Raw genomic sequence first — 12,936 nt, forward strand, 5'->3', positions numbered from 1 at the left:
TATACTATTTAAAGCTATTTTATATTCTTACAAGTACAAGCTAGTCAAGTTGGTTGGAATTTATGTTTTTATGTGGTGTGGTGTGCTAGCTAATTTTTATGGATCATGCAAATTTTGTTTTAGACTTGTTTTAACATTGGTTGACCCGCGCTCATTGTCTATAAGACACTCGTGCCAACCAATATAGTTGCCATTCTCTTTAAATTTTAAAAGCACACTACCGCTTTCTCTAGTTCTTATTTTTAAAGAATCACTACTCGATCTTAAGCCGGTAACAATAATTCAACTTCGATGATTCATGTTTGATCAACATAACTCAGTGCATGTTTAGCTTGACATCCATGATTCATGTTTGATCAAATTTTCATATCAACATGTATCAAAAGCAACTAAAATTTGTTTCTATGATTCATATTTGAGTTGTAATTGTTAGCTAATTGACAACCACAGTTATGGGTGGGAATAGGCTAGGCCGGCCTACAGGGCCTACGACCTGGCCTACATAAAGCCTGGTCTTATTAAAAAGCCTTATAAGCCTGATAGGCCGGCCTATATATATATATATATATATATATATATATATATATATATATATATATATATATATATATATATATTATTTTTTGGGTACAATTAATATTATTTTTTTAAAAAACTAGCAGATTTCATTCCTATAATTAAGTAAAATTTTAATTACAAGGTGTGAGTTTCTTTATATTTCTCATTATTTTAATTAGTTTTCTTATTTCTGTTAACAGTTCCTTTTTCTATTCCTATTAGGTTTCCTTTATTCTAGAGCAAATAAAAATCATATCCTATCATATCCTACATTCTTATACAAAAATCATATCCTATCATATCCTATTACGTTCCTATACAAAAATCATATCCTATCATATCCTATTGCGTTTCTATACAAAAATCATATCCTATCATATCCTATTACGTTTCTATACAAAAATCATATCCTATCTTATAGTGGATATGGAGGAGCTAATGATGAAATGACGTTACTATTAATTTTATTGGTAGATATTTTATACACCGGTTCTGTTCTAATAGAATGGAGATGTAGGCTTTATTTCTTTATTGTAATAATTAATATGTTGGTTTGATAGACTTGGATGATACTACCTCAAGTATGAGGTTTTCTTTTGTTTTAGATTATTTTATATCATTTGGTGATTTCTGTTTATATTATTAATATATTTTTAGGACCACCAACTAAATTAACGTTAGATTAAAAATTAAGGCAAATTATATATTAAGGCCTTGTTTAGCCTATTATAGAAGGTGTGTTATTTTATTTTTTTTTGGTAAAAACAACTAGGAATATTAAAGATTTAATGTGAAGAAAATTTTTAAATAGGCTACCAGGCCAGGCTAGGCTTTTAAAAAGGCCAGGCCGAGCCAAAATAAAAGCCTTTGATAGGCTATAGGCCAGGCTCAGGCCTCAAAAATTAATCGTAGGCTAGGCTCAGGCCTTTTAAAGCCTGGCCTGGCCTGGCCTATTCCCACCCCTAACCACAGTGCCTTAGCTGAATACCATTAGCTAATTGACAACCACACTGCCCACAACTTAGCTTCATTAATCATCCAACTCAAATCACACCAAATTGTAATTCAATTTACACATATACATGCATATTTAAATCACACCAAATATAATATCAATTTACACATACAAATGCATATATAAATAACACAAACTAAATAATAATATGAACAAAAGATGGTTTGGAATAATTTTAAAAAAAAATCCAAAATTCTATAAAAACAGGTACTCGCGGAAGAAGGTTCTTCCGCAGGAAGGAAAAGCACTCCCACGGAAGAACCTTTCTTCCACGGACTCCAGCGGAAGATGACAGAAATGGCACTTCCGTGGGATCCCGCGGAAGAACCATCTTCCGCGAGAAGGTAATGGAACGTCTTTGGCACACGCGGAAGAAGCTTCTTCCGCGGGTATCTAGTCCGTGACATTTCCTTCTTGCGGAAGATGGTTCTTCCGCGGCATCCCACGGAAGTGCCATTTTTGTCATCTTCCGCTGGAGTCCGCGGAAGAAACGATCTTCCGCCCGACCTCCAACGGCACCCAGACACGCGCGGAAGAAATGAACCTTCCGCGGAAGAAGGCTCGTCTTCAACCTCGCGCAACCAAAACCATCAAAAACCAAACTAGACAAAGCATGTCTTCTACCCTATGGCCATCAAAAACGATTAAAGGAGAAAAATGAGGTTAGAACACTAACCTATAGGGCGTAACGCGAATGCTTCAAAGCTTCAAATGCCGGCAATGGAGGACGACGCGCGCGGAGAAGAAGACCTGGACGCGGGGAGAAGATTGCTAGACGCGTGGAGCTCTGGTCGCGGAAGAAGAAGAACTCAAAGGTGAAGAAGCTTTGGGTCGCGGAAGAAGAAGAAGAAAACAAAGGAGGAAGAAGAAGCTTTGGCTCGCGGAAGAAATTTTGAAACAAAACGGCTTTTTCATTTAAAAATTTTAATTTATTAATTTTATTATAAGGGCCAATTGTGTAACTTCATATAATTGCTGGGTGCACCTAGCAACAGCCTTCTTATTTTTGGGTTTTAGTTTTGTTAGTCAAGAAGTGGACCAGGCGTGCAACTGATTAAGCCCATTAAGGGTGTGCTTATGTCAGCAAACCAACAACTGCCTATAAATAGGAATAACTGTAAAGTGTAATCAGTTTAGGAGACTTTTGGAAACTGAGAAAGCGGAGTAAGGAGTGGATCCAAAGCAGTATGATACCAGTTCATTAAATAAAAAAATCATTCTTTCTCGCTGTTATGATACCAGTTCTATCAAAATATCAAATCAAGCATACACATCAGCCTTCCAAAATAAATGAACAGGTGAATTCTACAGGGTGTAGGACGGTCCCTTGCACTATTTTCTGAGTGGAGACGAGGGAGGAGAGGGGAAGAGAGGTACATTTCTCAGGTACACACAAACTCATTCTATTTTAATTGTTTCGTTCTTTTCTTCTTTGCATATGATTTAGATGAAGATTGCAAGATTGTTTCCAGGATTAGGCAAAGATCGTCGTGGACATGGATGGATTCAAGCATCTCGATCTCCAGCAGGTATACACATATTATAACACCTTTCTAATATTAAATTGCGTGAAAATAACCAACGTGGGTGTTACACTAATTAATTATGCGTTTATTCTAAATCAAGAACCTTAATTTCTTTCATAGAACAAGAATGTTTGTAACTAAATTACGTTCCAAGATTATGAATCCCCTTCTTTCAATTTCACCGATTAATTAATTTTGTAAATTCTTGGAAAAAGATTTGCACTAATTGCTAATGGATCTCTGGGTCGAATTTCTATATGATTAATGTGGGCTTGAGTTGTTATAATTGCAGTGTGAGAAATTTAAGGAACTTGGAGCACCTGAGTTTCATCATGACTGCGCGAAGGAACTCGAAATTCATAGTGAGTTCAAAGTCTGTTAGGTGGCCCTATTCATAACACGTGTGAAAGGTAAGTGTGCATATAGACCCACATTAAGGTGCAATTAATTTAAGGTGATGCATTCTTGCATGCAAAACTGCTCCTTTTGGACCCACTTTGGCCATCCTCATAACCCTAGCGAAATCTACCCTCGTAGGACCATGATTCTACTATGAATTTCGTGTTCCATCCTGCAGCCATGGCTGATAGCAACTCTGGTACCCCCAATTCCTTTAATTTCTCACACTGCAAAAACAACAATCAAAGGCCAAGAATATCAATACATCATATTGAAATTCAACCGGAAGATATATCCATCCATTTGGTATGTGTTTAATTACTACAGAATCTTTAAGTTTATAATTTATCAATTACTTTGTTGCATGCATAACCAAATTTACATACATCAGATACAACCAAAGTTGTAACTGTGCCAAACAAATTACGTATATGCAAATCAAGAGGGAAAGAAAGGGATAAAGAACAAGAAAAGAAAATGAAGCAGCTAAAGAAAGAAAGTTATACATTATTATGTGATTGATTCTTATCTTGAATTAAAGAGTCCTTATTGATTTAACAGTGTCGATGTAGGCTTTCAATGTTGATTCTGGACACCAAACGAGCTTCATGGTGTGTGACTGTGTGTGAGTGAGTCTTCCTTTTTGTTTCTTTCTCTCTAGCTGTGCACAGTTATATATCTTCAATTTCTGAGTTTTTTTGGATATCGTGTGAGGGTGATTAATAGAGGTAGTGAGGGGACACTTTGGCATACGGGGTAGAGTTAGGAATATATATATATATATATATATATATATATATATATATATATATATATATATATATATATATATATATATAGTAGGCAGCTTGATTTCTTAGTTTTTTTCTTCTCAATATGCAACTTAAAAAAAAATTAGTCGTGTCTGTTAGTTGTGGCCCATAAGAAAATATTTATCGAGGAACAAGAAAGGAGCTTCCATATAAACTTGATCATGCAAAGAAAAGGGTATGTTATTTCTCTACTCCATATCTATGCCTATAAGTTTGAACTTGAATTGATTTGAGAGTGAAAATTCTTGTAGATGACATTTTCCACAGTCATGGTGCTCGAAGACTGACATAAAATGATTACATTTTTTTATCAAGATTGTAAGAGACACTTCATTGTCACATCTAAATTTTGGTATGCGGAATAAATTGAAATAAAAATAACTTTAATTTAATAAAATATTACATTCAATATTAAATAATGTTCATATATTTCTCTGGTGAATAATGTATTACTGATCACATTAATTTTTTTCCTTTATTATTTTTTTAAAGTTGTAGTGGTGTAATGATTTAGGAAGTTATTAAATAATTTTAGTTATAAAAAAAATTAAATTCATTTGTTCGAATTATCATTCATTAGAACAATATATTGAGGTAAATAATGTAATGGCGGCCTTTTTAAAGTATGTTTGATCAAACCAGCTACTCTCTCTATTAATCTTCCTTTAATGTACATGTTATCAATTTTAAAATATGTACTACTTACGAGTTATAATAGTTCAGAGTTGAAAAAAAAAAAACAAGACATCGTGCCTTTGTTTCTCCCTCACAGAATGTAACTTAAGAAGCTAACATTATATGAAAAATATGTGTTTTGTATAATAGTAAATTGGTCTATAAGTAAACTAAGGAATTTGTTTCAACATACAATTTTGACTTAAATAATTTTTTATTGTCAGTAAAATACATCGTCTTGATTTTACTACTTAAATTAATATTGTTTCTATTTTAGTACCACATACTTTTTATATTTTAATACTCACTTTTATTGAAAGATTCATAAATGATTTATAATTAATGATGTGATACTTTATCCTTATTAAATGATATGTAATTGATGATATGATACTTTATTAATTTGTTACGACATCATTTAATGAAATTTTACTTATCATATATATACTAAAATATATCTTAACATAAAAATGTAAAATACAAAAATAAAAAGAATGACAATTTTAAGTAATAAAATCAAAATGAAATATTTTTCCGGTAGTAAAATGTTAGTTAAGCCAATAATTTTGTTATGCCTTCAAATGTGCATAATGTGGACCGCAAATCTAATTGTTAGCATGATTGAAATCCAAATGAAACCACTTTTGAGATTAGAATAATAAAATACTATTGGTTTATTGGTATGTTTGAGTTCATATTCAGTGTAAGATGGCACGCGTACTCATGCTAATTGAACATACAAACCTAAAATATAGGTTTTTTATCTATTGGATAAAGTCGGTTAGACCACTCATACATATATTGCATAAGAAGATGAAGGGTAAGCTTTAATATCTTTTTAGTGTGCAGCCCTCTGTTTTTTCATTCCATAAGAAAATCAAGACAATTGAATATTATAGATTGGATTTAACACTTTACTATTAGATTGACTATACCAACAATATTTGAAGTTAAATAGTAACAAATTACAAGTGTAAATAGTGTAATGAATTGTTTCGAGCACAGACACACAGTTTAATCTAAAACTAAGAAAAATGTTGATTTGAAACTGAAAAACTAATTTTTTAGAATACAATTCAGTTAAAAAAATAGTTAGCTCGATTAATAGAGCATTTTGATTCGAACTTTTACAACTTTTTTCAATTAAGTTTGGTTCGAACGAATTGTTTTCAGTTCGGCTTAATTCTCACACAATTCAATTCACTTTTTTTGTCCGTCCCTATTCTAGCAGCATACATGAAAATTTCAAGTGAACTTTATTTTACATAAACACCCCTTATAGCATGTGCTTAGCCTATATATCATACAATACAAGGTAAATTTAATGGGAAAGGTTTTTTTTTTTCACCAAAGCACTAGCGTAAAATATTTATTAATTTTATTAATGATTAAATTTTAATCATCAGGATCATTTTTATCAAACATATTTTTTTATTTATAAAATTTGAGCTTGAAATCTTACTTAAAGTTTAGGAAATCGAATTTAACTCATTATCATTCATACTTATGACTTCTTGATATTTAATTAAAAAATTAAATATAAGATATCATCTCCGAGATTTATTTTTGAACTGTCATGGATAGATTTTCTTAAATGTAAAAAAGCAATTGAATATAATTAAAGATACATTATAGATTTTTGTAAGAAGCAAAATGAAATGCTATTAATATAGAGATGGAGTGGAGTACAAGATGGAGTGGTGTACAAAGACGATATATTATAACTCATTCATTGCATAGATTTATTTAAATATAAAAAAATATAGTTTGGATACATTGTATTTATCTTTCTATTTTTTGGCTATCATTTGTCTTTTTCACTCTATTTTTCTTGCACTAAACAAATGATAACTGGGGTTAGTTGCAACTGTATTCATTTACAAGCGTAAGGTGATGGGGTAAGAGAGGAGGGTGGACAATAAGTTCAATCTTTCTTTTCTCGTACCACCATATAATTAATTATGTTGAGAATACCATAGTTAGAGAGAGAACTGTCAGGAAATTTGAGTAAAAGTAAAAAAAATGATAGAAAATTAGAAGAAAATATTTACACCAAGCAAAAAAAAAAAATAAAGACATTTTCACTGTAAATGTCATCACTATGAGAGAAAATCGAGAGAATGCAACAATTAGCAATATGTTGTCTGAACAAACTAAGAAACAAATCCATAAAGCTAAACTATACAGCTCTATGATTTACCATGTACTCTATCCAGATTTATTACTATGATAACTATTAGACATTCACTATACAAGGTAGTTTGTTACTAAGGTCATAAAAAAAATGATCAAATGTGTAGTTGTGTGTGCAGACAAGTTTTTACTTACTTAGAGGAATGCACATATACAAACGGTATACGGGTCCATTTGGATGCAGCCCAAAATATCTTTTACCATCTTATCTACTAGAAAAAATCTTTTACCATCTTATCTACTAGAAAAAAATCTTTTATTTTTTTTAAGAGTGTTTGGTTATTAAATTTGTTTTTAGCTTTTATAAAAGTAAAAGCTTTCAACAAATCTTTTTTTGAAGCTCAGATTTCCCGTTTGTGAAATTTTCTTTTCGGGAATCTGTTCCCTAAATAATGCTTGGACAATTATGTCCTCAAAAAATTTCAAAATGACAAAGCATGCCCTCCTCATTTTCTAAACCCTCAAAATTTCTCTCTCTTGTTCCTCAAAATTTCTCTCTCGTGTTTCCAATCATCCTTTGTCATTCTTTCCGATCATCCTTCGTCATCTCTTCTTCTTCCTTTGTTAGCATCACAGGTTAACCAATTCTTCATTAATTTCTTTTTCTTCTCATTAAAGTTTGAATTGTTATGGATTAGGGTTATGCTTTTGTTTGTTTCATTAAGCTTGTGAGATGTCTCTCAATCATGTTCTGGTGAAAAGAAAGAAAGCAGAATGGTGTGATAAAAATACTGAGATTATGTTGAAAGTGTGCATAGAAGAGATGAATGCTGGAAATAAACCTCACAACCACTTCACTAAGCTTGGTTGGGCAAATATTGGCAGAAAAGTTCAATAAGGCAACAAATTTGAGATATGAATATAAACAATTTAGAAATAGGTGGGATTATTTGAAAAAGGAATGACAATTATGGGCTAAGCTTATTGGGAAGGACACAGGTCTTGGCTGGAATGGGGAGAAGAAAACCATTGCTGCTAGTGATGAATGGTGGGAAGCTTAAATTCAGGTATGTATTATTCAATGAAAATAGAGTTTTTGTGTAGGCCAGTCTTTTGTTTTTTTGTTTTTTATGTGTGATTCTGTTTCAATGAAAGAAGGATTAATAGTTTATCTTGGAATTCTGATAAAAAAAATAGATAATCATAAAATTGAACAATGTGTTTTAATTACAAAGATTCTTGATCTATGAAAAAAAAAGATTAATTCTTGATTTTAGAACAAAACAATTACACACATTTAGTTTATGTAACACACATTTTTTCAGACAATTTAATATCAGAAAGGTTTAATCATATGCTTACCTACTGGAGAGATGCTTGAATCCATGTCCACGACGTTCTTTTTCAAACCCTGGAAATTAAAATTATTGAATTATGCTTGAAATTATTCGTCATCTAAATCACATCCATACAGAAAAAAGAAAGAAAAAAAAATTAGGTGTGTATACCTAAGAAAACTTTACATGTTCTCCATTCTCCTTCTCCAGGCTTTGATGGTTGTCCTACTCATTATGATACTTCTAGTTCTCAAGAAATGCATGTCGATCTCCCCATAGTCTTGGATATATAAAAGATACAAAGATAGCATGAGGTTTATAATTATCTTATCTATTTCTATTATCAATTCATTAATATATTTATTAATAATTAGAAAATGTTTTTTTTACATATTTCATGCTTTTAATTAAGAATTTTAAGAAACAGTGATAATATCTTTTGTTATTTTCTTTAAAATATGAAATAAAGTTATAATAATGAGAATTTTTTATAGTTATTCAAAAATCAACTAAAATAGAAAAAAGAAGAGACAGTAAATGCACGGCCTAATGTTTTCAAGATAGAGGGAACAAAAATAATTTATTTTACAGGAGCTTAAAAAAAGAATTACTAATGACAACAAAAATTATTACTTTTTTATTTTTTTAGATAAAAAAATAAAAACAAATTTAAGAACATGACACATTTTTTTGTTATTTTTTGTATATATTTGACAACATTAGCCTCGTATCTAATTTGAAGTTAGAAACTATGGGTATTGTATATTATATTATGTATTTCCTTCATAAAAGAATATTAGATGAAATTTCCTATAGTTGAAATTCAAGTCATATTTATTTAAATTTGATTTTTTTAAATTATTATTTTATATCATAATTCATCCAAATATTTAGCATGGTTAAAACAGTATTATCAAATATTTAAAAATAATAAAATTGATTCATTTAATATCATCAACATAATATTTTAAAATTGACTAATATAAATTAAAAATATGAGATTTACTATAATAATTTGAATCACGCTATTTCCTATAATGTGATCATTAATATCATAAACATAAATAAAAAAGGTAAAACAAATAGCAATGTACTTAAAAGTAATATTTTAATAAGTTCAAAGTTTCAATCCTTACAACTAGAAAAATGCTATTTAGCAACCGAAATTAGCGACCGAAAAATTTTGGTGTTCAACAGCGACCGATGTAGCGATCACACTATTATTGGTGCAATTCACGACTGAATTTGCAACCGAATTTGATAATGATGCCTAACGTGTGTCAGCGACTGAATTAGCGACCGAAGTTGAAGGTCGCTGAAGGCTTATTTGGCTATTTTGGTTGTTGTACATGTAAAAAAACAAAAGTACTTTAGCCACCAAAGTAGCGACCGATATGTAGTTGAAGATAGCAACCGAAGAGATTTCGACCGCAATATCAAGATTATAGCGATCGAACATTATTCGGTCGCTATACGTACTTCTGTTTCGAGATTAGTGACCGAATTAGTGACTGAAATGTCATTAGTCTATGTATGTGAAGTAACAAAAATTTTATTTATTATAAATCATAATAAATAAATAATATACTTAAATATATTTTATACCAGAAAAATATTGAAATTAGTATATTAGTAATATTTTTCAATTAAAAAATAATATTTAGATTATTTGATTAAGATCAATAAGCCATGTTTATCATTGGTCTTTTAATTTGTGTTTTTTACAAAATAAATATTTCAAAATGACAATAAATACCCTTTATACTCTGAAAATATATGATAATCAAAATTTATAAAATTAAGTAATTCAAAATATAAGGTATAAGTGTAACACCAATTATTCAATAAGTTTAAATATGACATAAGTAAAATTTATGCATTGATGAAGACCCAATTTGACTTTAGTACAACATGTGCATTGAGCAAGGCCCAATAAGATGCAATGTGTAACATATGCATTCACTAAAATCTCAAATTTACTTTAATTTAAGGCTTAATTGCAAAATACATCCCCCTATATTACCTATTTCACCAAATTAGTCCTCCTATTTTTTTAAGAGAAAAAACTATATTTATTGTCAAATTAAGTGTTTATTTAAAAACTAGGCCCGCAAGGCGGGTGCGGACCAATGTATTAAGTTCGTGTAAGAGTGCGAGGCAGACTGGTCTGTCTGCTAGCAATGTGGGCTTACGCGGGATGAGTCAGCCCGCTTACCCACTCCTAATTTTAACCGTTGATGGTAAAATTTCAAAAATTGATTATAATAAAAAGTTGATTAACATTTTTCTTAAAAAAATAAAAACTTTAAAAATGCTTGAGGAAGCACAAGAACCATGATGTTTAGAAACAAAAACATACTCTGTTATGACGACATCAAAGTGCTCATTTGAATATTTCGTGCAAAATATAATATTAAGAAAAATTTTATGCAAAAATAGTTCAAATTCAATTTTTTTATTTATTATATTTTTATAATCTTATATATTATCCTTTAAAATATAACATATAAGATTAAATTCTATTTTTACATAAATTAGAATATGTATATTTATATAAGTTTTTTTATTTTATATATTATATTTATCTTTTGAAATAATGTTTCTGATTTAGTGACAACATTTTTTATCTATATTAAAAAAATTATGTTATTTATTGTAATATAGATAACAAATACTGTCAGTAAATTACATAAATAAATATTTTAAAAATAGAAAATATTCTCATTTTATTTAAGTATATTTATTTACTATATAAATTAATTTCAGTTCTCACAATTGGATTAAATATCATATATATAATGCCTAGCAACATTGCTTGTTTTAGCATTGCTGTGAATTTTTATCAAACATTTCTTCTCCCCCAACGCTTTCTTTTCTTCTCTCTCGATGTTCCCAGTTCCACTTTCATGGCAAAGCTTTTTATTCCATCAAAATCACTTTGAGTCTCACATGAAATTATAAAATAATGTTCACATATCCATTAGCTTCTCATTGATAGTTCCTAATCCTCAAATCAACTGTATTTTAATTTTCTCTCCTTTTTATTCTTTTTTCTTTTCTGTCAAGTTGTTGTGATCCATATAGGTTCTAGGTAGTAATTTTTAAGATTCCTTGTATTTTGATATTTTAAAGAGTGAATTTTTAAGCTCCTAGAATCTCCATTTGGGTGCAGGAATAATCTTCATCCCATGTAACACTGATATGCTGAAACATTGACCACCGTATACTATTTTGGAGAGGTCTTCATGCTTTATGTAGAGTGGGAAGTTTGGATTAAAGATCCCGAACACGGTGGCATCCCATGTAACCTGGTAAGGCCGCAAGAAAAGCTCTGTGATGGTCAATGTCATCAGATAAAGCAGATCATCGACCTCCAGATCCGGGTTTTGAGGTGGTTTTTTTGGAGACACAACTGCTTGTTCATAAAACAGTTAAATGTCCTAATTTGAGGCACATTGAATGAATTAACTCAAAAAGAAGAAACATATAGTAAGAGTAAAGTACCTACTATGATAAATGTTTGACCAGGTGTGTTAGCCAAGCAAGGAAGGTGTGAATTGTCTGCCCCACTAAGGAAACCTCATCAGTGGGTACAGGAACGGGAACATCTGGATCTTTAACCTCCTCCACACCCACCTTTGCTTCAATGTATAAGCCGCACCTGTCTGAGTCACCCGTCTCAGGATCGTTTCCTGAGGGATCAACACAACTCTCCTTTGTGCTTACTCGAGGACCTGAGGAACCAACCAGAGGCTCCGGAGGCAGTGCAAGTCCCTGAGATTGCATCTGGGACCGAAAGTGGGACTGCATCTGGCTAAATGATGTCATAAGCTGTCGAGTCACTTTTTCTGTGATCAACTCCTCTAGTTGGTCCCTGATTTGCTGGGTCAGCTGATGCAATTCTTCAAGAGGCAACGAGGAAGAGTTGCGGGACATCCGTGGAGCCGATCTAAAGTATTTCATGATGGTGACACCGGCTCCAGCAACACGGACACGTCCAGGGTGCTCTGGACATCCAATAGCAGTAGTGAGAACATCCTGACGTCGATGGGGGACGAAGGATCCTTGTGACGCCTGCTCCTCAAAGGAATCCTGCATAGAAAAGACACATTTGCACATGGCATTCACAAAATAAAGAAATATAATTCTAATGGTTAGTTGAAAATGACTTGCGATCTTCTCAATGATTTCCTTTGCAGCCTCAGTCGTCATCTCCCCTGTTTTCTTGGTGCGGGCCATGCATCTTCCACTTCACGTGGCGTCTGACGGGGGATGTAGGGTCGATGATGCCATCAACACTTCCTGATAGAGGTTGAGATATTCCAGTGCTTGTAACCTATGAACAAAGAAGCTATCAGTAAAGCAATAAATAATTATAGCCATGCTACATAGCCTAACTGCTTTTTTTTTTTCTAAATTATAGCCATACTACACATCCTAACCCACTATTAAAAAGTTGATGGTTGACCTTCAAATAAGTT

The 12,936-nt window shown here is 31.5% G+C and overlaps 1 protein-coding gene across 1 annotated transcript in view; it reads right to left on the bottom strand.

The window, feature by feature from the left end:
* Nucleotides 1-11,454: 11,454 nt before the first annotated feature.
* LOC121174663 (uncharacterized) overlaps nucleotides 11,455-12,936 on the bottom strand; it is a 7,330-nt gene continuing 5,848 nt past the window's right edge. The window contains exon 3 of the mRNA XM_041014408.1: nucleotides 11,455-12,791. Coding sequence (XP_040870342.1) covers nucleotides 12,657-12,791 — 135 coding nt within the window. The 3' untranslated portion in view covers nucleotides 11,455-12,656. The remainder of the gene's footprint in view (nucleotides 12,792-12,936) is intronic.

The sequence above is a fragment of the Glycine max genome, chromosome 3 (genome assembly GCF_000004515.6).
Source record: "Glycine max cultivar Williams 82 chromosome 3, Glycine_max_v4.0, whole genome shotgun sequence".
In the NCBI taxonomy this organism is placed as follows: Eukaryota; Viridiplantae; Streptophyta; class Magnoliopsida; order Fabales; family Fabaceae; genus Glycine; species Glycine max.